Source organism: Engystomops pustulosus, chromosome 10 (genome assembly GCF_040894005.1).
Source record: "Engystomops pustulosus chromosome 10, aEngPut4.maternal, whole genome shotgun sequence".
Classification (NCBI taxonomy): domain Eukaryota; kingdom Metazoa; phylum Chordata; class Amphibia; order Anura; family Leptodactylidae; genus Engystomops; species Engystomops pustulosus.
The window spans coordinates 103,034,840-103,060,603 of NC_092420.1; the positions used below are offsets into that span (position 1 = coordinate 103,034,840).

The 25,764-nt window shown below is 43.7% G+C and overlaps 2 protein-coding genes across 6 annotated transcripts; one reads left to right on the top strand and one right to left on the bottom strand.

The window, feature by feature from the left end:
• Positions 1-301: 301 nt before the first annotated feature.
• Positions 302-6,723, bottom strand: IFT25 (intraflagellar transport 25). The gene is made up of 5 exons (XM_072128005.1): positions 6,583-6,723; positions 5,020-5,126; positions 3,327-3,395; positions 2,111-2,154; positions 302-603 (listed from the first exon to the last, which is right to left on the bottom strand). The coding sequence occupies exons 1-5, from the start codon at positions 6,681-6,683 to the stop codon at positions 505-507; spliced, it is 420 nt and encodes a 139-aa protein (XP_071984106.1). The 5' UTR covers positions 6,684-6,723; the 3' UTR covers positions 302-504.
• Positions 6,716-25,614, top strand: LRRC42 (leucine rich repeat containing 42). 5 transcript variants are annotated; one of them, XM_072127990.1, is made up of 8 exons: positions 6,716-6,828; positions 7,623-8,074; positions 8,202-8,378; positions 9,603-9,721; positions 15,552-15,640; positions 16,313-16,426; positions 24,850-24,934; positions 25,028-25,614. In XM_072127990.1, the coding sequence occupies exons 1-8, from the start codon at positions 6,820-6,822 to the stop codon at positions 25,282-25,284; spliced, it is 1,302 nt and encodes a 433-aa protein (XP_071984091.1). In that variant the 5' UTR covers positions 6,716-6,819; the 3' UTR covers positions 25,285-25,614. The 5 variants fall into 5 exon arrangements, with proteins under 5 accessions (XP_071984091.1, XP_071984092.1, XP_071984089.1 ...); XM_072127991.1 differs by having other exon boundaries at positions 6,729-6,868; XM_072127988.1 differs by lacking the exon at positions 6,716-6,828 and adding an exon at positions 6,882-7,020.
• Positions 25,615-25,764: the final 150 nt, after the last annotated feature.

The following is a 25,764-nucleotide window of genomic DNA, read 5'->3' on the forward strand; positions in this document are numbered from 1 at the left end:
GTTGGAAAAAACACTGTAGCCTCCTCACAATCTCCTAAGCACAGCGCCATACATTGAATTGTGGCTATGCTTGGTATTGCAGCTGAACCCTATATTAGATTGGGCAGTAAACAGCCATAACATGACATCACTGGAGAACGGTGACCGCTGATGGGGGAAGGGTCAGCACCGATCCGATATCCATCACATAGGTTCTGACTGTAGAGGGATAATCTGCAATATCCGGCTGTGGCCATGGACGGGTGGGGGCGCTGTGTCCTGCACATTGGATATATTTAATAGATCAGTCCTTGCTCCCCTCTTACATAGAATCAGAGATTTCAGATAGTTTATTACATTACATAGCGAAACACATGAATACACACAATACACAGGTAATGAATGTGGTGCGGGGCACACAGAGGGGCACACAGAGGGGCACACAGAGGGGCCCATAGAGGAGCACACAGAGGGGCACACAGAGGGGCACACAGAGGGGTCCTGGGGATGGTCCTTCCTGCAGGTTTACACGGCGCTCTCCGCAGATACGCTCCGCACTGCCACAAAGTGATCGTATCCGGAGAGGACGACAAATCGCAGGTGAGCCGCCTGCACCCCCGGGAGCTGAGGAGGAGCCAGAGTTTCACAAGTTAGAACATGAAAAGCAAATTCAAGCATCGTCCCCCCATACAAGGAACAGCACAGAGATCGGGACCCCTGAAACCTGCCGTCCCCTCTGCTGGTATCTGTGTTCTGGAGCTTCTTCCGCCCTGCATTGGGTCACAGGGACTCTTGTGATTCGGTTCTGTCTGTGTCCTTGACCTCGGCTTGTTCTATAGATCTGTATTTGGCTTTTGCCCCTGACCTACTTTTCGGGATGACATGACCCTTGCTAGAATCTGTGCTGCCTGCCATGACCTTTGGCTACTGACTAGGACCCCATTGGGCTGGTCCTGATTATGGATCCGACTCCCGGTGCTTGATCCTTCCGGGTTACATACAGAGACTGCTCTGGAACTGATTCCTGTACAAGGGTTAAAGGGTTAATATCCTGAGAGGTTTCGCTGATCCGGTTAGGTGACCGGGTGGCTCCTTCTGTTCATTAGCTTAGGTTTGTTTGTTTTTATTTCGCACGTTGTGACCTCCCCCATAACCTCGGGGCACAGAGGATTCCCCTGTTATTGGGGCCGCGCAGCTCCTGCAAAGTGATCAGGCCATTGCCATCTCTATGGGGGCTGCAGGGGGGGAGCAGTGGGGTCATGCAGAGGTCATGCCCCTTCTCGTGACTGTAGACTATTAGGAGCAGCCGCCTCTTCTATACACGTGCGGCCGGGGTGGGTCTGGGTGTTGCAGATTGTTACACTCACTAAATTAGACCTGGGCGGCAGCGATCGCGGCACGAGGATAAGTAGTAGTTTGGCTCCGGGTTTACCTGCCGCACAGGTTACAGATACCCGGGTCACTTGGGCAATGATTCCCGGACTCTTCTATCCTGATTGTTTGGTGGCTTCTCATCTCTGATCTCTGAGGACTCTGATCAGACACCTCTTTTCTGAGCGTCTTAGGCCGCTGCTGTACATGTCCATGCTTTACACTGCAGCTGCTTCTCCTCCACTTTGTTTAAGTACAATCTTGCATATGTAATATGGATGCAGCCTTACTGACATACGGGTGTGTGCTCCATCGGGCCAGATCCACTCTCATTTTAGATTCTTATGCGCTGGTTTTTAAGAATAAAAGACTTTCAAAATTATGCAAATAAGCCTAAGGGGCTCCAGGCTCCATTAAAACCTATGGCTCAGACTAATTTTCATAATTGTATTTGTTTTGTAGGAACCAGGGTATAGGAAGCTTAAAAAACAGGGGGCAAACACCAGTATGAGGCCCAATGGACCCCCGGGCGACAGAGCCTCAGTAGGCCCCTTGGGGCGACACTACAACAGTTTCCTGTTCCCTAAGAAATTCCCCAGTTTATCATCACAAACAGCCCCTCATGTTATTTTATATAAGCCCCCTCACCCCTATGGATTCCTAATATACAGCCTTACATAGTGGCCCCGATCCCGGCAAACCAGAGAAGACCTTGGAGAATAGAAAAGTGCAAATCTATAGGACGCCCTGTGATACTTACTGTGATCTCTTCTGTGTGGAATTGTCCTTCCACATGTTCCAGTTCTGCAATAAAGAAGCGTCACATTATATAATTTCTTATAACACTAACAAGAAACATGACTGTAGGAAATGTGCACATTGCATTGGCGGATCCAGCAGCTGAAGCCTGTATGTGCCTGTGTCTCAGTCTCCTCTCCTCCTCACCACCGCCGCCTCCCTGGTGTATAGGAGAGGAGACCGAGACACAGGATGTAGCTGCCCCTCCCCCCGGGACTCAACACATGCTGCTGGAAGAGAGCCAGGTAATGTGAAATGAAGTTTTGTAGAGTATTGAAATAATTCAGAATAGTGACAAAGGCATTTCAATCATCATAGCAGAGGCTATTGGAACCTTTCACCAGCTAAAAATTACATTCCTGGTGACAGCTTCACTTTCAATGTTACATCCACAGAGGGTGCTGTACGACAGCTTATCTTGCAGGTTTTCAGTGTAACTTTCTACTTTTGTAGCACATCCGGGCAGTAATAATCAGCAGAGGGTCTGTCACAGTGTACAACAGATCATTGTGTGGATGGAGTGGAATAGAGATGGGGCCTGGGGCAAGGGATAGAGGGGGGGGGGATCTATTAAGATCCTCCAGCCGGCCAAGATCTAGCAATAAGCTCTGGCCTCTCAGTAGACGTGGGCACAATCTCCACCAGGTCAGACCTGCTTAGTCCTAGTCAGATCTGGTGGAGATATCTGTTATAGTGGAAACCAGCGGAGACAATGGTACATGCGCTGGGCCGCTGCGTTGCTGGTCCTGTCTGTCCACTTGCCATAATGGTAGAGAAGGGGAGAGTTAGCTTCTCCGCCAGATACAGAAGCCATTGTAAAGCTCCTCTATATCTCCACTTTCCCTAATCACACATTTCCGATTCCGCCGGATCCTCCGCAGTCTGTACTGCAGTGACTAATAATCCGACACATGGTTATCAATGGACTTTATGGGAAGTCACTACAAAGATGGGGGGACACGAGGGGAGGACAGTCATGTTCTACTAGAGCAAAGACTAGAGGGATAGCAACAGCTGCCAGAATAACCTCTCTCTGTGGAGGACCTAGCACAGGGGGATTACAGGGCGGCCCCACATATTCCTCCATTTATAGTGCAGTCCTGCGTGCTCCCCCCAGCTCCCGGCCATTAACCTACCTCTCAGTAACAGGGGGATTGTCACAACATGGCGGCTCTTACCTCTGTCCGTGCACGGCTCAAAGTCTGTCGGTTCTTTGGTTGCACTCGTGTAAATTTTTAAGCTTCGAACTACAGAGAAAATTATACATAAAGTCAATGGTATTAGAGACAATTGCAGACAAATGAATGAAGCCCCCGACTGACACCCACTGTCATTGGATCTGAATATTTTGGGCCTGGTTATGGGTCCAGCATTCCCTGTTTCTTCAGCCTTGTAGGGGGCCGACTGCCTTCAACGGCCCAGAACTTGTGGTTCTGATCATAGCAGGTCATGATCCGAAAGAAGGGCGATTGCTTTTAGTGAATGAAGTGAATAATGTATAATGTATGTATAATAGTCCAAAAAACTCACCCCAGTTCACAACAATTTTACATTGTAGAAAGGTTTAGCTGCAGATTTCACCTGCTATCAATTAAGAATTAGCACCAAATCACTGGGAAAGCTGAGGACATGTCCCTTTAAATAACTGCACTACGCTGTGTGGCCACTATGTGGCAGTATGGTGACGTGCTGGAGAGCATAGAACATTTCAGTTTTCTTTACATGTTATACCCCGGGGTCGTTCACTTATAACTTATGTGCTAATAACAAGGTGCTGGTTCCCAGCTCCTGATGAGAGTAGTGCTCCGCTTGTGTGCAGACTCTGTATGTAGAGCGATCTGATGGTTAGAAATGAAATTCCAGTGCAGCAGGGAGGAGCTTATATCCTTCGACAATTCATTGCGTTTTGAAACACAATACAAAAGCTAAGGAGAGGAGATTTGCGTCATTATGATCCGTTAACATATTGTTTACAAAATGCAGATGTTAGCGTGAAGTTAACACATGCGTTACCAGAATTCTACCACTTGGATATTCAGCTTGGATGGCGCCAAAGACTAACTTGTGAATTGCTAAAATGACACAGTTTCCGTGGTAATGAAGATATGAACCTGTATCAATGTGACAATGCTGACCAGTAGGTGTCTTTGGATAATAAGCTGGATATACAGGCGGTAGATTCCCTCTAATGTCACATTATCATTGCATTTTGTAGACGCCTCTGTAGCTGTTCTGTAGCGTTTCAAACACAATGTAAACGCCACGTGTGAACGCTGCCTAGAGGTTTGTGATCAGGAATGATTGTCACGTGTTTTACAGGGAAACAATTCTAAATAATTAGCTTGTTCCTGATTACAAGTGTTTAGGTCCAAACGCAGCGGTGATCAGGTCCAGCTCTTCCCCACTGCTCTCTATAAGCAATTCCAATGCAGTGTGTGAATGTGGCCTTAGATGGAGGCTACATGGAAATTATGGGTCCTGTCCTGTGACCTGTGTGGCCCTGGGAGTAATGGAAGTGAATCACAATTGCGCACTTATTGCTCCCCTAATCCCTACCATCACGTCATGAGTTGCAGGGGGGTCTCTGGTCACAGCCAAACCCTCTGTGTACCCTCTCAGGGTGAAGACACACATGGCGTTTTTGGGCCGTTTTTGGACCGTTTTTACTAAGTGCGTTTTCAGATCGTTAAAAACGCATGCGTTTTTGTCCGTTTTTCATTGCACAATTTTGGAAAACGGACAAAAACGCATGCGTTTTTTAAAAACGGGTGCGTTTTTTAACGCATGCGTTTTTAACGATCTGAAAACGCACTTAGTAAAAACGGCCCAAAAACGCCATGTGTGTCTTCACTCTTACCCTGCGATACTTACCTGATGAGCTTTCAATGCTGATCTTTCCAATCTTCTGTAACCCATTCATACTGATGATAAATTCCTGCGGGAACATCCCTGTGGTGGTCCAAAAGGTCTCTGGATTTCTAGAAAAAGATGCAAAAAGATTCAGGAACTTCTTAGAAAACAAAGATAGACACTTACTCATTGTGACTGTCACAACCGATCCAGCTCCTCTCTTTAAGCTTTCATCCTCATGTGCGCGGCTCCCCTTGTGCACTTTTACAGATCCGGCTCATGGAAGGGATAACAAGGGCGTTATTGAAGATAGAGGGGCATCCGAAAGCAATAGTTACCTGTACTTTACCTTCAATAAAGGCCTTGTTATCCCTTCTGTGAGCTCCAGGCACCGGGACTGTGGTATCTTCTTATATTTATTATTCATCGGCTCCTTCATTCTAAAATTATGCTAATGAACCAGAAGAACTCTAAGGGGGTGTTACCAGAGCCCCCTTCCCCAATTTTATCTTCACAGGCTTTTACACTGTGCCACCTTCTCCCTTGCACCCTCAGCACTCCCCCTCCCTCTGCCTGCTGTCATCTCACAGTGTAACAGCCTGTGAAGCTACAGCACAAAGGGGAGGAGGCCGTGGATATAAATATAAGAAGATACCACATTCCCGCTGCCTGGAACTATGAGGAATGTCCCTGGTTTATCAAGATGGTTATAACAACTATTCCCCAATAGTTATGATTCCTCAACTAAAAACCTAAGTAATAACAATTGAGGATCCCTGTATAATTGGGATGCCGGCGGCTTATACATCTTCCTCACGGCTGTCCCTGTGTACAACCAGTTTCAGCTTCTATTCACACCTGACAATGATTCTGCATCAGGGATGTGACCTGCAGTTCTCTGACACGGCCACTACACAGCGAGTGGCGCCATCTGCTTCCAGGACCATGGACTGTGGAGATAGCACGGACGCTATACATTCGTGAGAACAGGACCCCCTCCCTGGTCTCTAGACTGCTGGGGGTCCTGTTCTCACTAATGGGCGCTCGTCCTGCTGCTCCATTCAATCTGATGGGAGTCCTGGAGATTTCCGATGCTCCCATAGCATGGACGCTCTATCCTTAGTGAGAGCAGGACCCCCTCCTCGATTGCTGGGGGTCTTGTCCTTGTATTTGGTGAGGAAGTTGGACCCCCGACCATCTGCTTGTCACCCCCCATCCTGTGGATTAGGTCGGTACAACTTCTTCATGCTCTGCCCATCAATGGCAGCACTGGGACCCTTCACTGGACTAATGGGCACCCGACATCCGCTCTGCACCCCACAAGTGCATCACATATGATCAGGGGGAGGTGGACACCCCCATTACCCCCCCCCCCCCCCCTGATGTGGCATCTGTAGGCGGGTGTATAGCACTTCCTATAATTTATATAATATATACGTAGGGTATAAAACAGAGCATGAAAGGGTTAATGATGTGTCATCATCATCTGCCATTGCATCCAATCACAGCAATCCTTTCATTTTCGATAGCCAAGTGGAAAAACGAAAGCTACAATCTGATTGGCTGATCCAGGAGTCTCCTCACCCATCAATGATGCACTCGGCCGGGTGTCTGTCATCGCTGGACGTGGCCAGAGACACCCGGGCTCCCGCCGAGCTCAGACACAGGTCACCCGCCCGGGTCATGGCACCACAGACTCCAGTAAAGTTGTCAGGCTGTTACTAGGAGACCGGACGCTTCTGCCGGAAGTGATCACATAACCCGGAAGTGCACCTGTAATGGGTTCTTCCGGCATCGAGAAAGAAACGTTCCGCATCACAGATGTTCCGGGTGAGAAAGGTTCCGGGCGGCTGTGCACCGGGGGGCTGAGGTGACTACGGGGATGTGTAACTTCAGCAGTGTTCACACTGAGCGGCTATAACATGACTTTATCTGGCGGGAACTGTTTAATTTTATGGCTATATATCAGTCTTTACAACTTTACAAAAAATGCTCTTATCTGAGCTGAATCCCAGAACTGAGGTTATTTATACATTTTTAAAGGTTTTTGAGGAGTAAAGTGCAGATAGTTTTCTGCTTTACTGTATTTTTTAAAAATTTATCTTGTTAACTCTGACATTTGAGACACTAAATCCCCTGCAGATTATTATTGGCCAGTGACTAGAGATGAGTGGACCTGACAGTCGGGTTCGGCTGCCGGTACCGGACATATTGCCGTATTGGAGGCTGAGCAGCCATTCTGGCAAATTGCCACCCTAGCTCCTAGCCATGGCTATGATTGACCAGGGGAACCCAAAACCGACCATCGGGTCCACTACCAGTGACTTGGCGTCCAAAGTAACCCTAATACCACGGTCACACGTGGGATTTGCCGGCATTTTGAAACGTAATGCAAAGTCTCCAGCCGTGATCACATTTTTAGGGAACATTGCATTTCCGTGACGTTTACTAGACACAATGGAAACGCTACGTTACCTCACCATGTGATTGTGGATGGAGCCTTTGCATCGGCACATGCAGCACAAACGCCACAGCGCGACCTAAAGGGTTAAAGCATAACCTGATACCTCAATGATAAGATCTTATGTACTAATTTTACTATTTTTGCCCCATTTTATCTGCAGATGTCGCATTTTTCCGACCTTCAGGGAAATGAAGACTCCGGTCCTGTGTATGTGCGGGAGAAAGGTCGGCTGTCTGTGGCCGGATCTCATTGTCCTCGCATTAAGACTCCTCCTGTCAGACTCTTTTCAAAAGGTTTTTCGGTTGAACTTTGCGTCAGACAAGGAGACGCGTGTAAGCCCAAGGAGAAGCCCTTTGTTTTTACCTACACAGAGCAGGGAAGTTTGCGCTACTCCGCCAAGTCCCTGTTCACCTTGGCCTTGGACCTCATTGCGGATAACATCCAGCATGTGGATTCTCTGCTCGGCTTTCCTGAGCAGGTTGCAGAGAGACTGTTCACAGCTGCAGAGTCCAGGCAGCAGTTCTGCCATCCCCACAGCGGACTTGCTGCCCTTCGTAAATTCACAGAGGCCTATGGAGACTTGATGCTGTCTTCACTGTGTCTGCGGGGCAAGTAAGTGTTCTGTAAACTGTTCTGTATGACGCTATGAAGCATGCACCAGTTCTGGCCGAATTATGTGGATGTATGTGATGTAATCCCTGCCAGTGCCTCATGTAACGTTATCCTGTGTCTTTTACAGGTACTTGTTGGTTTCCGAGAAGATGGAACAGATCAAATCATTTCGGGGTCTTCACGTCTTGGACTTGTCATGTTGTAAACTTGGGGATGAACATGAGCTGATCACACACCTTTCCTCTGAGGCCATGGACAGGTCTGGTGATTGTGGATCCCCTTTGCCTTGTATAAGGTTTATCCGGTGATTTAACACTTTCACCTTCTGAAACTTAAAAAAGGTTCCCACCTTTGTTACAATTTGCTTAATAAGGGTGATGCCACACCTGGCGTTTTTGACCGTTTACTATGCTTTTGGCTGCTTACAACCTGTTTATCTATTTAGATAATTGGGAAAAACGGACCAAAAACGCCACATGTGGCATCACTCTGTGTGTGACCTTTCTAGTCGTGAAAGCGCCTATCCCCATAATCAACACAACACAAATTGGGCAGTGGTGCTGGAGGCGGTTCAGAGTATTCATGAGGGGGCGGTCCGAGGCCACCCCACTCACCCCATAGGCCAGCGGTGACTGCCGCGCGTCATGTGGCAGTCGCCGCCCCTAATCCTGACTCCAGATCCGCCCCCTCAAGAATACGCTTTGAGAGCGGTCCGGCGTTTCTAGTGTACAGCGCAGCAGTGTGTGTTAGTGATATCGGAGGTTTTGGCTAATGCTAGCGGTATAACACTGCTGCGTTTGTGTTAGCACTAGGAGCTGCTTGCTTTAGTAACAGGTCCTAGTGCCGGTTTTGAGGGTGACAGGTCCTCTTTAAACATATTTACCTATACTCCTCTTCTCCTCAATCCTGGCGCTGGTCTTCTTTAATGTTGACACGCCGGGATCACTGGAAAAAAAGGCCCCTTTCACACTTGCGGTTTTCACGCGCATGTTCTGCGTTAGATTTTGACGTGCAGAACTTGCATTGCACTCTGACCCATTGTAATCAATGGCCTTTTTCAGACTTGCATTTTTTTAATGCGTGTTTAAATCTCAGCACACTCTACTTTTGCAAGTCACGTGCGTGAAAAACGCACCATAATAGTTTATGGAGATGCATTAAAAAGCATCACACTCTGAGACACAGGCAAGTGCAATGCGTTTTTGCCATAGAAAAGATTTACCACAGTCCCGAGTCCTTTTCACGTGCGTTTTGAAAAAAAAAAAAAAAAAACGTGCTCTTATCGCCCCCTGATCCGACTGACGTGATCTACAACACAAGTGTGGAAGGGGCCTCATAAAAAGCACGGGAGAGCGAGGTGACCGGCGAGAGGCGTCCCGGATGCTTTTTATTACTCTTATGTCAACTTTAAAGAGGACCAGCGCCAGGTTTGGGGAGAAGAGGACTATAGGGAAGTGTGTAGTTTAATTTCACTTAATAGTTAATAATTATAGTTCTCTTCCATGATAACATGTCTCTGCCTCCGCAGCCTGAGGGAGCTCTACCTGAAGGATAATTGTCTGTCTGACATTGGGCTCAGGAAGATGACGGCTCCCGTCCGAGTCCTGCGCCGAGGTCTTGGGAAACTGTCTCTCCTAGATGTGTCCTGTGAGTCTCTTATCAATACTGTCTGTACTGTCGGGTTTGGGAATGATGCACGTCCGACATTGTTACAATTTTAGGATCAGTTACGTTTTGGCTAAATTATATTTATGTGTTCAGTTCATGCAAAAGAAAAAAAATCCCAGCTCTTACACTCCCCCTAGTGGTGGCTGCTGGTGGTCACAGTTTCAACTTTTAAAAGGAGTTTGTCAGCAGGATAATGGGTTCAAAAGCGCAAACCTGTGGTAACCAGAAAGGTTCCACCTTAAAGAAGTTCTTTGGGCCAAAACTTTTGATGAACCATCCTAAGAATAGGTTATCTACATCAGATTGGTGGGGGTCCAGCACCCCTACATACCAGGTGATAAGCAAAGAATGGAACAGGAAGCAGACAGCGCTGTTCCCTGTGTAGTGGCTGATCCGAGTCACTGCACAATGGTAGCTGATCTGCAGTAACCCGCTATGACCACTGCTTCCTGTTCCATTCTCTGTGTATTGGCTGCGTTCTGTGGGGGTGTTGGATGTCAGACACCAAATTGATATTGAGTGACTGCGTGTCACAGTGGTAAAAATGACCCATTTTATATAACATGAATACCGTAGGTCAGGAGTAGGACTTGTTGGCCGGGTGTTGACTCTTCTTGTTTGTCAGGTTCTTCCTGGAACGTGAATTTCTGGTTTGTTATTTCCTCAATAATGATAGACTGTGATGTACACGACCTCTGAATCCTCTCATGCCTCACATACTGAGCGCTGGAGATGAGATCTCAGTGTAGATGATCTCCGCCCACACATCCGGCACATTTGCATTTTGTGCACTGAAATAGTACGAACCTCTGAGTATTTGAAGGAAACCTACTATTTGCCTTTATGCATTGCGAAGCAAACCTACTTGGATATTGCTGTAGTTACACTGATGCAGAAACATATCTTGCTTAATCACCGATCCGAGTGGTTTTGCTGAAAAAACAATTATAAAATGATGATAATAAGTCTCTGTCACTCCTGCGGCTGCTCCGGCGCTTCTCCTCTTACCCTAATTATGTGGCTACTCCAGCCTTGTCCTGCCCGGCATAAGCCGAGAATACATCATCACTGTGTTGTCCCTGACAGGCAGAAGTAATCAATCGCTGCACCATCCCCCGGCTGCTGTGTATGTATTATCCAGCTCAGGTTGATTAGTCCTGTCTGGACAGTCCAGGAAGCTCGGTGTAATGTGTCAGGCAGTATGTACCCAGCTTTCCCAATGTCCTGAATTTTATAATTGTTTTTTGAGCAAAACTACTTGGATCAGGGATTAAACAAGATATGTTTCTGCATCAGTGTAGCTACAGCTTAATCAAGGTATGTTTGGTTCACAAAGCATGAAAACTAATGGTAGATTTCCTTTGCAACACGTGAAGTACAGAGCAGCTTTATTCCTTTTTTTTTTTGAACATTAGTTTTTATTGATTTTCCAGGGGTAATGATACATACATTACAATAAAATGCAATCATAAAAAAAATTGTTTCCGATGTTATACATAGTTCGTACCGGAAATATCAATAAGCCAATGTAGAACGGAAAACCGTAAAGAGAGAACGAATAACCAAAAGAACATAAACTTGGCGACACATTTGAATGTACAATAAGTTGCAGTAGTTGTATAAAAAGAATTGCTTAGTTATACACTGATGGTGTTGTATGCCGAGCTGATCCATATATCCCAGTTGTTAAGGAATTTAGGGATCGTATGTAGACAATGGGCGATGGTTTTTTCGTACAGACAATTTTCATTTATTGAGCTAATGACTTCTGCTAGAGGCGGGGGGGGGGGGGGGGCAGGGTCTTTCCAGTATTTGGCAATTTTGATTTTGGCTGCAATGAGTACATGAGTAATCACTGTTAGATGGGTATGGGGAAATTCTTCCAAATCTATAAAGAAAAGAGCCTGTAGGACTGATAGCTGAATTGGGAACATACATATTTTAGTCAGCAGAGCATTAATAGCTTCCCAAAATTTGTTTATATGGTTACAGTGCCACCAAATGTGTAGCATATCCGCGTTATCTCTGTGACAGCGCCAGCAAGTTTGGATGTTGTCTGGGTAAATTTGAGACAATCTGTGTGGGGTGTAGTACCAGCTGTATCTTATTTTTATGGTGTTTTCTAAATGGCTAATACATCTGGATACTTTAGGGGGATTCTGAATGCCTGGAGCCATTGTTTCTCACTGAGTGTAGTCTCCAGCTTGTCAGACCATTTGTTCAGGTGGGACTGTGTAGCCTCTGAGTATCTATTAGTAGTTTATAGAAAGTGGACAATCCTTTTTGTTTGGTGTCTGAAGATATTAAAAATGTTGTAATGTGGGTGTTTTCTGTGCTGAAGTTGTATTGGGATTTATTGAGGGCTGCTTTGATTTGGTGATATTGGAGCCAGTTTATTCTTGTGATTTGGTGATATTGGAGCCAGTTTATTCTTGTGATTTGGTGATATTGGAGCCAGTTTATTCTTGTGATTTGGTGATATTGGAGCCAGTTTATTCTTGTGGTTTGGTGATATTGGAGCCAGTTTATTCTTGTGTTTGGTGATATTGGAGCCAGTTTATTCTTGTGATTTGGTGATATTGGAGCCAGTTTATTCTTGTGTTTGGTGATATTGGAGCCAGTTTATTCTTGTGATTTGGTGATATTGGAGCCAGTTTATTCTTGTGATTTGGTGATATTGGAGCCAGTTTATTCTTGTGTTTGGTGATATTGGAGCCAGTTTATTCTTGTGTTTGGTGATATTGGAGCCAGTTTATTCTTGTGATTTGGTGATATTGGAGCCAGTTTATTCTTGTGTTTGGTGATATTGGAGCCAGTTTATTCTTGTGATTTGGTGATATTGGAGCCAGTTTATTCTTGTGATTTGGTGATATTGGAGCCAGTTTATTCTTGTGTTTGGTGATATTGGAGCCAGTTTATTCTTGTGATTTGGTGATATTGGAGCCAGTTTATTCTTGTGTTTGGTGATATTGGAGCCAGTTTATTCTTGTGTTTGGTGATATTGGAGCCAGTTTATTCTTGTGATTTGGTGATATTGGAGCCAGTTTATTCTTGTGATTTGGTGATATTGGAGCCAGTTTATTCTTGTGGTTTGGTGATATTGGAGCCAGTTTATTCTTGTGTTTGGTGATATTGGAGCCAGTTTATTCTTGTGTTTGGTGATATTGGAGCCAGTTTATTCTTGTGATTTGGTGATATTGCAGCCAGTTTATTCTTGTGATTTGGTGATATTGGAGCCAGTTTATTCTTGTGTTTGGTGATATTGGAGCCAGTTTATTCTTGTGTTTGGTGATATTGGAGCCAGTTTATTCTTGTGTTTGGTGATATTGGAGCCAGTTTATTCTTGTGTTTGGTGATATTGGAGCCAGTTTATTCTTGTGATTTGGTGATATTGGAGCCAGTTTATTCTTGTGTTTGGTGATATTGGAGCCAGTTTATTCTTGTGTTTGGTGATATTGCAGCCAGTTTATTCTTGTGTTTGGTGATATTGGAGCCAGTTTATTCTTGTGATTTGGTGATATTGGAGCCAGTTTATTCTTGTGATTTGGTGATATTGGAGCCAGTTTATTCTTGTGATTTGGTGATATTGGAGCCAGTTTATTCTTGTGATTTGGTGATATTGGAGCCAGTTTATTCTTGTGTTTGGTGATATTGGAGCCAGTTTATTCTTGTGTTTGGTGATATTGGAGCCAGTTTATTCTTGTGTTTGGTGATATTGGAGCCAGTTTATTCTTGTGTTTGGTGATATTGGAGCCAGTTTATTCTTGTGTTTGGTGATATTGGAGCCAGTTTATTCTTGTGTTTGGTGATATTGGAGCCAGTTTATTCTTGTGATTTGGTGATATTGGAGCCAGTTTATTCTTGTGATTTGGTGATATTGGAGCCAGTTTATTCTTGTGATTTGGTGATATTGGAGCCAGTTTATTCTTGTGTTTGGTGATATTGGAGCCAGTTTATTCTTGTGTTTGGTGATATTGGAGCCAGTTTATTCTTGTGTTTGGTGATATTGGAGCCAGTTTATTCTTGTGTTTGGTGATATTGGAGCCAGTTTATTCTTGTGTTTGGTGATATTGGAGCCAGTTTATTCTTGTGTTTGGTGATATTGGAGCCAGTTTATTCTTGTGATTTGGTGATATTGGAGCCAGTTTATTCTTGTGATTTGGTGATATTGGAGCCAGTTTATTCTTGTGTTTGGTGATATTGGAGCCAGTTTATTCTTGTGGTTTGGTGATATTGCAGCCAGTTTATTCTTGTGTTTGGTGATATTGGAGCCAGTTTATTCTTGTGATTTGGTGATATTGGAGCCAGTTTATTCTTGTGTTTGGTGATATTGGAGCCAGTTTATTCTTGTGTTTGGTGATATTGGAGCCAGTTTATTCTTGTGTTTGGTGATATTGGAGCCAGTTTATTCTTGTGTTTGGTGATATTGGAGCCAGTTTATTCTTGTGTTTGGTGATATTGGAGCCAGTTTATTCTTGTGATTTGGTGATATTGGAGCCAGTTTATTCTTGTGGTTTGGTGATATTGGAGCCAGTTTATTCTTGTGTTTGGTGATATTGGAGCCAGTTTATTCTTGTGTTTGGTGATATTGGAGCCAGTTTATTCTTGTGATTTGGTGATATTGGAGCCAGTTTATTCTTGTGATTTGGTGATATTGGAGCCAGTTTATTCTTGTGATTTGGTGATATTGGAGCCAGTTTATTCTTGTGATTTGGTGATATTGGAGCCAGTTTATTCTTGTGATTTGGTGATATTGGAGCCAGTTTATTCTTGTGGTTTGGTGATATTGGAGCCAGTTTATTCTTGTGTTTGGTGATATTGGAGCCAGTTTATTCTTGTGTTTGGTGATATTGGAGCCAGTTTATTCTTGTGTTTGGTGATATTGGAGCCAGTTTATTCTTGTGTTTGGTGATATTGGAGCCAGTTTATTCTTGTGTTTGGTGATATTGGAGCCAGTTTATTCTTGTGATTTGGTGATATTGGAGCCAGTTTATTCTTGTGATTTGGTGATATTGGAGCCAGTTTATTCTTGTGTTTGGTGATATTGGAGCCAGTTTATTCTTGTGTTTGGTGATATTGGAGCCAGTTTATTCTTGTGGTTTGGTGATATTGGAGCCAGTTTATTCTTGTGATTTGGTGATATTGGAGCCAGTTTATTCTTGTGATTTGGTGATATTGGAGCCAGTTTATTCTTGTGATTTGGTGATATTGGAGCCAGTTTATTCTTGTGATTTGGTGATATTGGAGCCAGTTTATTCTTGTGATTTGGTGATATTGGAGCCAGTTTATTCTTGTGATTTGGTGATATTGGAGCCAGTTTATTCTTGTGGTTTGGTGATATTGGAGCCAGTTTATTCTTGTGTTTGGTGATATTGGAGCCAGTTTATTCTTGGGGTGTGGATATCCTGAGTTCGGGATTCTATTGTTTTTAGTTTCCCATTTTGTGATGTAATATCTCGCAGGTTTCTTGAGTCTCCTGGTAGCCAGGATATAGGGCCAGGATTATGTATACCTGCAGACAAGCTTTTGATCGGAACATCTTGTGGGGTTATGCTTAGGGTCTGGGATTTGGAAAGGTTTGTCCATATATCGACCATTGCGGCTATAGTCGCTAGTGGGGGTTTGGGGTGTGAGGTGAAGATGGATAGACTGTATAGATACGCTTTAATGTCGTTTGATGGGACTTGGCTGTTTTCTATATTGATCCAGTGTTTTTTATTGTCAGAGGACCAGAAGAGTTTTAGTTGGTCTTCAGCAGCTTTATTCCAACTACTCATCCATCTATGTACAACTCATCTCCCGCCTGTAGGTAATCCAGACATCACCGAGAAGGGGCTCAGCTTCCTCCTTGGATTCAAGGAACTTCGATTCCTGGACATTTCTGACACCGGTGTGCAGGTAAATATGACATGAGAGGCCTGTAGTATATATACATGTGTATACATACATACAGGGCGCGGGGCTGCTGTAATGTCACCTGGTAACTATTGCTCATGTCCAGTCCTGGGGTAAGTGACGGACATCATGGTGCAGCCCAGGCCTAATGTCTGCAGGCTCCAACCTGTGGATCTCCAGCTGTAGTAAAAGAGACATAGATGTGGCAGTAGAGCATGTGACTTCACAAAGGGTTTTTATAGTGCAGGGAAGGATCCCAGCAACAGATAAGGCTGCATTCACACCACATTTTATGGATACGATCTGTGTATACATCCGGAAAGCTTGTAGCATATATGCTGAGAGTGTCTATAGACAAATACTGGCAGTGGGGGCATCCGTATAGTTTGCATCCTGCAGGAAACACAAGATGGAAAGACAAAGCAAGATGCTGCCTCCTGCTGAGTGACATGTACTCTCTCAGCGGAGGCCATAATAGCCTACAGGGGACAGATGCCAGTATTGCATCCATCTCCGGCCTCTGCTGAGGTCCATAGTGCTGTCACTGTCCATATAAGGAAATCCTTCTGAACGTCGGCAGCAGCCAATCACTCCTCACGTATTCATGGGGAAGGGGAGCAGGAGGACGTATCACACTGTGTATATCATTTCTCCATTATGTTTTGTCCCTTTTAGGATTCTGTTTTGACCTGTAAGAAAATCCAGACGCGGACGGGGCTGGTGCAATCCAAGAAACCTTTACCCCAGTTTGATGAGTCGTCCTGCAGGACTGAGGGCTGGGCTGAGCAGGTAGCTGTGTGCACCCTGTACCCCTGCACCCTGTATCCCTGCACCCTGCATCCTGTACCCTGTACCACTGCATCCCTGCACCCTGTATCCCTGCATCCTGCACCCTGCACCCTGCACCCTGTACCCCTGCACCCTGTATCCCTGCACCCTGCATCCTGTACCCTGTATCCCTGCATCCCTGCACCCTGTATCCCTGCATCCTGCACCCTGTATTCCTGCACCCTGTATTCCTGCACCCTGTACCCCTGCACCCTGTACCCCTGCACCCTGTACCCCTGCATCCTGCACCCTGTACCACTGCATCCCTGCACCCTGTATCCCTGCATCCTGCACCCTGTATCCCTGCACCCTGTATCCCTGCACCCTGTATCCCTGCACCCTGTATCCCTGCACCCTGTATCCCTGCACCCTGTACCCCTGCACCCTGTACCCCTGCATCCTGCACCCTGTACCCCTGCACCCTGTACCCCTGCATCCTGCACCCTGTACCCCTGCATCCTGCACCCTGTATCCCTGCATCCTGCACCCTGTACCCCTGCATCCTGCACCCTGTACCCCTGCATCCTGCACCCTGTATCCCTGCATCCTGCACCCTGCATCCTGCACCCTGTACCACTGCATCCCTGCACCCTGTATCCCTGCATCCTGCACCCTGTACCACTGCATCCCTGCACCCTGTATTCCTGCACCCTGTATCCCTGCATCCTGCACCCTGTACCCCTGCATCCTGCACCCTGCATCCTGCACCCTGTATCCCTGCATCCTGCACCCTGTACCCCTGTATCCCTGCATCCTGCACCCTGTATCCCTGCACCCTGTATCCCTGCATCCTGCACCCTGTACCACTGCATCCCTGCACCCTGTACCCCTGCATCCTGCACCCTGTATCCCTGCATCCTGCACCCTGTACCCCTGTATCCCTGCATCCTGCACCCTGTATCCCTGCATCCTGCACCCTGTACCACTGCATCCCTGCACCCCTGCATCCTGTTGGGATGTGACACTTTGTTGCTCGGCTGGTCCTGCTGACATTAGTAGATTTGGACCATTTTACATAATGGCAATGACACGTGGGAAGTCCAAAGAATGTCTTGTGCAGGATTTTGGGGGTATGCAGTATAATAAGGGGTCTTTAAGGGACTCTGGGGGGAGGGGGTGTCCAGCATTTATAAGGGTCTTCAATATTTATATGGGGTCTTTGGATATCTCTGTTTTATTAGGCAGGTGAGGGGTCTCCAGTATTATTAGGGGCTCTGAGGGGTCTCCAGTATTATTAGGGGCTCTGAGGGGTCTCCAGTATTATTAGGGGCTCTGAGGGGTCTCCAGTATTATTAGGGGCTCTGAGGGGTCTCCAGTATTATTAGGGGCTCTGAGGGGTCTCCAGTATTTATTGTGGTCTTTGGGTATCTCCACATTATTAGGCAGATGTGGGGGGGGGTCTCCATTACTTTATTTCCTGGGGGGTCTCTATTATTAATTTTATGGTTTGGGCACTGTATTTATTGCCTGGTCAGGGGTCTGTATCAGTTATTGTCTGAATGCTGCCCCTTGAAGTTGAGTAGTATGACAGTGCGCCCCTGCCCTAAAGTATCCCCAGTATTACTCCTTTATATCCATTTCATTCAGTGCTGACTTCCTATTAGTAGTAGCAGCCACCATGGGGCCCGTAGTGTCAGGGGGCCCCGGCATCCGACCTGACACACTATAATGGAGGATGTGCACTATTATATACTTGTTATAATGCACATTGTACAATATAGTATGTATAAATCAGGTCACAGCCTCGCGGTGCAGCAGGTATCAGCAGATAAGTGATGTCGGGGGAGATGGAGGGGACAGCGGGTCTCATCTCTTATCCCCCCATGTGGTCAGCAGCTCCCGGGACACATCTGTCAGTGCATTGATGTGTATACAGGTGTGAGTATACAGATGTGTGTACATGTATATATCAGTGCACTGATGTGTATACAGGTGTGAGTATACAGATGTGTGTACATGTATATATCAGTGCATTGATGTGTATACAGGTGTGAGTATACAGATGTATGTACACGTATATATCAGTGCATTGATGTGTATACAGGTGTGAGTATACAGATGTGTATACATGTATATATCAGTGCATTGATGTGTATACAGGTGTGAGTATACAGATGTGTATACATGTATATATCAGTGCATTGATGTGTATACAGGTGTGAGTATACAGATGTGTGTACATGTATATATCAGTGCACTGATGTGTATACAGGTGTGAGTATACAGATGTGTGTACACGTATATATCAGTGCATTGATGTGTATACAGGTGTGAGTATACAGATGTATGTACACGTATATATCAGTGCATTGATGTGTATACAGGTGTGAGTATACAGATGTATGTACATGTATATATCAGTGCATTGATGTGTATACAGGTGTGAGTATACAGATGTATGTACATGTATATATCAGTGCATTGATGTGTATACAGGTGTGAGTATACAGATGTGTGTACATGTATATATCAGTGCATTGATGTGTATACAGGTGTGAGTATACAGATGTATGTACATGTATATATCAGTGCATTGATGTGTATACAGGTGTGAGTATACAGATGTGTGTACACGTATATATCAGTGCATTGATGTGTATACAGGTGGGAGTATACAGATGTGTGTACACGTATATATCAGTGCACTGATGTGTATACAGGTGTGAGTATACAGATGTGTGTACATGTATATATCGGTGCATTGATGTGTATACAGGTGTGAGTATACAGATGTGTGTACATGTATATATCAGTGCACTGATGTGTATACAGGTGTGAGTATACAGATGTATGTACACGTATATATCAGTGCATTGATGTGTATACAGGTGTGAGTATACAGATGTGTGTACATGTATATATCAGTGCACTGATGTGTATACAGGTGGGAGTATACAGATGTGTGTACATGTATATATCAGTGCACTGATGTGTATACAGGTGTGAGTATACAGATGTATATATCAGTGCATTGATGTGTATACAGGTGTGAGTATACAGATGTGTGTACATGTATATATCAGTGCACTGATGTGTATACAGGTGTGAGTATACAGATGTGTGTACATGTATATATCAGTGCACTGATGTGTATACAGGTGGGAGTATACAGATGTGTGTACATGTATATATCAGTGCATTGATGTGTATACAGGTGGGAGTATACAGATGTGTGTACATGTATATATCAGTGCATTGATGTGTATACAGGTGTGAGTATACAGATGTGTGTACATGTATATATCAGTGCATTGATGTGTATACAGGTGTGAGTATACAGATGTGTGTACATGTATATATCAGTGCATTGATGTGTATACAGGTGTGAGTATACAGATGTGTGTACATGTATATATCAGTGCATTGATGTGTATACAGGTGTGAGTATACAGATGTGTGTACATGTATATATCAGTGCATTGATGTGTATACAGGTGTGAGTATACAGATGTGTGTACACGTATATATCAGTGCATTGATGTGTATACATGTGTGAATTTACAGATGTATGTACACGTATATATCAGTGCATTGATGTGTATACAGGTGTGAGTATACAGATGTGTGTACACGTATATATCAGTGCATTGATGTGTATACAGGTGTGAGTATACAGATGTGTGTACATGTATATATCAGTGCATTGATGTGTATACAGGTGTGAGTATACAGATGTGTGTACACGTATATATCAGTGCATTGATGTGTATACATGTGTGAATTTACAGATGTATGTACACGTATATATCAGTGCATTGATGTGTATACAGGTGTGAGTATACAGATGTGTGTACACGTATATATCAGTGCATTGATGTGTATACAGGTGTGAGTATACAGATGTATGTACATGTATATATCAGTGCATTGATGTGTATACAGGTGTGAATTTACAGATCTATGTACACGTATATATCAGTGCATTGATGTGTATACAGGTGTGAGTATACAGATGTGTGTACATGTATATATCAGTGCACTGATGTGTATACAGGTGTGAGTATACAGATGTATGTACATGTATATATCAGTGCATTGATGTGTATACAGGTGTCAGTATACAGATGTATGTACACGTATATATCAGTGCATTGATGTGTATACAGGTGTCAGTATACAGATGTATGTACACGTATATATCAGTGCACTGATGTGTATACAGGTGTGAGTATACAGATGTGTGTACATGTATATATCAGTGCACTGATGTGTATACAGGTGTGAGTATACAGATGTGTGTACATGTATATATCAGTGCATTGATGTGTATACAGGTGTGAGTATACAGATGTGTGTACATGTATATATCAGTGCATTGATGTGTATACAGGTGTGAGTATACAGATGTGTGTACATGTATATATCAGTGCATTGATGTGTATACAGGTGTGAGTATACAGATGTGTGTACATGTATATATCAGTGCATTGATGTGTATACAGGTGTGAGTATACAGATGTATGTATATATCAGTGCATTGATGTGTATACAGGTGTGAGTATACAGATGTGTGTACACGTATATATCAGTGCATTGATGTGTATACAGGTGGGAGTATACAGATGTGTGTACACGTATATATCAGTGCACTGATGTGTATACAGGTGTGAGTATACAGATGTGTGTACATGTATATATCAGTGCATTGATGTGTATACAGGTGTGAGTATACAGATGTGTGTACACGTATATATCAGTGCATTGATGTGTATACAGGTGTGAGTATACAGATGTGTATACATGTATATATCAGTGCATTGATGTGTATACAGGTGTGAGTATACAGATGTGTGTACATGTATATATCTGTGCACTGATGTGTATACAGGTGTGAGTATACAGATGTGTATACATGTATATATCAGTGCATTGATGTGTATACAGGTGGGAGTATACAGATGTATGTACATGTATATATCAGTGCATTGATGTGTATACAGGTGTGAGTATACAGATGTGTGTACATGTATATATCAGTGCATTGATGTGTATACAGGTGTGAGTATACAGATGTGTGTACATGTATATATCAGTGCACTGATGTGTATACAGGTGTGAGTATACAGATGTGTGTACATGTATATATCAGTGCATTGATGTGTATACAGGTGTGAGTATACAGATGTGTGTACACGTATATATCAGTGCATTGATGTGTATACAGGTGTGAGTATACAGATGTATGTACACGTATATATCAGTGCACTGATGTGTATACAGGTGGGAGTATACAGATGTGTGTACATGTATATATCAGTGCATTGATGTGTATACAGGTGTGAGTATACAGATGTGTGTACACGTATATATCAGTGCATTGATGTGTATACAGGTGTGAGTATACAGATGTGTGTACACGTATATATCAGTGCACTGATGTGTATACAGGTGGGAGTATACAGATGTGTGTACATGTATATATCAGTGCACTGATGTGTATACAGGTGTGAGTATACAGATGTGTGTACATGTATATATCAGTGCACTGATGTGTATACAGGTGGGAGTATACAGATGTGTATACATGTATATATCAGTGCATTGATGTGTATACAGGTGTGAGTATACAGATGTGTGTACACGTATATATCAGTGCATTGATGTGTATACAGGTGGGAGTATACAGATGTGTATACATGTATATATCAGTGCATTGATGTGTATACAGGTGGGAGTATACAGATGTGTGTACATGTATATATCAGTGCATTGATGTGTATACAGGTGTGAGTATACATGTATATATCAGTGCATTGATGTGTATACAGGTGTGAGTATACATGTATATATCAGTGCACTGATGTGTATACAGGGGGGAATATACAGATGTATGTACATGTATATATCAGTGCACTGATGTGTATACAGGTGTGAGTATACAGATGTGTGTACACGTATATATCAGTGCATTGATGTGTATACAGGTGTGAGTATACAGATGTGTGTACATGTATATATCAGTGCATTGATGTGTATACAGGTGTGAGTATACAGATGTGTGTACATGTATATATCAGTGCACTGATGTGTATACAGGTGTGAGTATACAGATGTGTGTACACGTATATATCAGTGCATTGATGTGTATACAGGTGTGAGTATACAGATGTGTGTACATGTATATATCAGTGCATTGATGTGTATACAGGTGGGAGTATACAGATGTGTGTACATGTATATATCAGTGCATTGATGTGTATACAGGTGGGAGTATACAGATGTATGTACACGTATATATCAGTGCACTGATGTGTATACAGGTGTGAGTATACAGATGTGTGTACATGTATATATCAGTGCATTGATGTGTATACAGGTGTGAGTATACAGATGTGTGTACATGTATATATCAGTGCATTGATGTGTATACAGGTGTGAGTATACAGATGTGTGTACATGTATATATCAGTGCACTGATGTGTATACAGGTGTGAGTATACAGATGTGTATACATGTATATATCAGTGCATTGATGTGTATACAGGTGTGAGTATACAGATGTATGTACACGTATATATCAGTGCATTGATGTGTATACAGGTGTGAGTATACAGATGTATGTACATGTATATATCAGTGCATTGATGTGTATACAGGTGTGAGTATACAGATGTATGTACACGTATATATCAGTGCACTGATGTGTATACAGGTGTGAGTATACAGATGTGTGTACACGTATATATCAGTGCACTGATGTGTATACAGGTGTGAGTATACAGATGTGTGTACACGTATATATCAGTGCATTGATGTGTATACAGGTGTGAGTATACAGATGTGTGTACATGTATATATCAGTGCATTGATGTGTATACAGGTGTGAGTATACAGATGTGTGTACACGTATATATCAGTGCATTGATGTGTATACAGGTGTGAGTATACAGATGTGTGTACACGTATATATCAGTGCACTGATGTGTATACAGGTGTGAGTATACAGATGTGTGTACATGTATATATCAGTGCATTGATGTGTATACAGGTGGGAGTATACAGATGTGTATACATGTATATATCCGTGCATTGATGTGTATACAGGTGGGAGTATACAGATGTATGTACACGTATATATCAGTGCATTGATGTGTATACAGGTGGGAGTATACAGATGTGTGTACATGTATATATCAGTGCACTGATGTGTATACAGGTGTGAGTATACAGATGTATGTACACGTATATATCAGTGCATTGATGTGTATACAGGTGTGAGTATACAGATGTGTGTACATGTATATATCAGTGCACTGATGTGTATACAGGTGTGAGTATACAGATGTATGTACACGTATATATCAGTGCATTGATGTGTATACAGGTGTGAGTATACAGATGTGTGTACATGTATATATCAGTGCACTGATGTGTATACAGGTGTGAGTATACAGATGTGTGTACACGTATATATCAGTGCATTGATGTGTATACAGGTGTGAGTATACAGATGTGTGTACATGTATATATCAGTGCACTGATGTGTATACAGGTGTGAGTATACAGATGTGTGTACACGTATATATCAGTGCACTGATGTGTATACAGGTGGGAGTATACAGATGTGTATACATGTATATATCAGTGCATTGATGTGTATACAGGTGTGAGTATACAGATGTGTGTACATGTATATATCAGTGCATTGATGTGTATACAGGTGTGAGTATACAGATGTGTGTACACGTATATATCAGTGCACTGATGTGTATACAGGTGGGAGTATACAGATGTGTATACATGTATATATCAGTGCATTGATGTGTATACAGGTGTGAGTATACAGATGTGTGTACATGTATATATCAGTGCACTGATGTGTATACAGGTGGGAGTATACAGATGTGTATACATGTATATATCAGTGCATTGATGTGTATACAGGTGTGAGTATACAGATGTGTATACATGTATATATCAGTGCACTGATGTGTATACAGGTGTGAGTATACAGATGTGTGTACATGTATATATCAGTGCACTGATGTGTATACAGGTGGGAGTATACAGATGTGTATACATGTATATATCAGTGCATTGATGTGTATACAGGTGTGAGTATACAGATGTGTGTACATGTATATATCAGTGCATTGATGTGTATACAGGTGTGAGTATACAGATGTGTGTACACGTATATATCAGTGCACTGATGTGTATACAGGTGGGAGTATACAGATGTGTATACATGTATATATCAGTGCATTGATGTGTATACAGGTGTGAGTATACAGATGTGTGTACATGTATATATCAGTGCACTGATGTGTATACAGGTGGGAGTATACAGATGTGTATACATGTATATATCAGTGCATTGATGTGTATACAGGTGTGAGTATACAGATGTGTGTACATGTATATTTTATTACATATATTTGCAGCTTTTCCGTCAGTGGGATGATTTGGTAATGTCGGCCATTAAGCCAAAGAAAACCTTTCCGTCCCGGACAGCGGCTCAGCACTTCTGTGAGTATCTCCTATAGAGCATCGGGGGGCAATGGGGCTTCCATCTGTAACATGATGTGTAACAGCTGCATGATACAATGTCTGCTCCTACAGATGGGAAGGACAAGGGAACTCCTGAAGCAGAGACCCCAATGTTATATGAGACCCCTGCAGCCCCCACCAAGCACCTACAGTTCTACAGACCAGAGGGGGCCCCGAATCCTCCCCCTGCGGTGCCTCAGCCTGGACATTACCCTGGGAAGAGATTGATGGAAGACAAAAACGTAAGTGATCGGGGCTCCTCTCAGCCTGCAAAGAAGCCACGTGTGGCCCTAACAGCGGACGACTGGGATCTCCTGAACTCCTACTGAGGCGTCTCTAGTCCAGGACTCTGTACATGACTAGTACGTGGACTACAACTCTCAGCATGCTGGTATGGTATGTGGCTCTGCTATTGCTGCACTTGGCAGTAAGGACGTGGCTTTGCACTTCATTGGTTCAGAGCAGTGTACTCCGTGCCATTTACACTGCCTGCTCGGGGGGAGATCCAGGAGCCGGACCCTCATATAGTAAGTATAGATGTCATCAGTCTCTAAACCACAGAAAATCCCTTTAGGAAACGGACATTTATTGTGCAGTTGTGTTATTTTTACTTGTATTTTATGTAACTCATGTAGAATAAATTCTAGTTTTCTAGGTCATCAGCTTTCTATTTGATGGGAGCTGATATCGTGGACTTAAAGGGGAATTCTTATTTCTGACATTAATGCCCCCACCACTTCTGGAACTCGCGGGGCTCCATATCCGGGGTCCCCGGGTGCGGGAAGGACCCTCATAGTGGAGTCACAGGG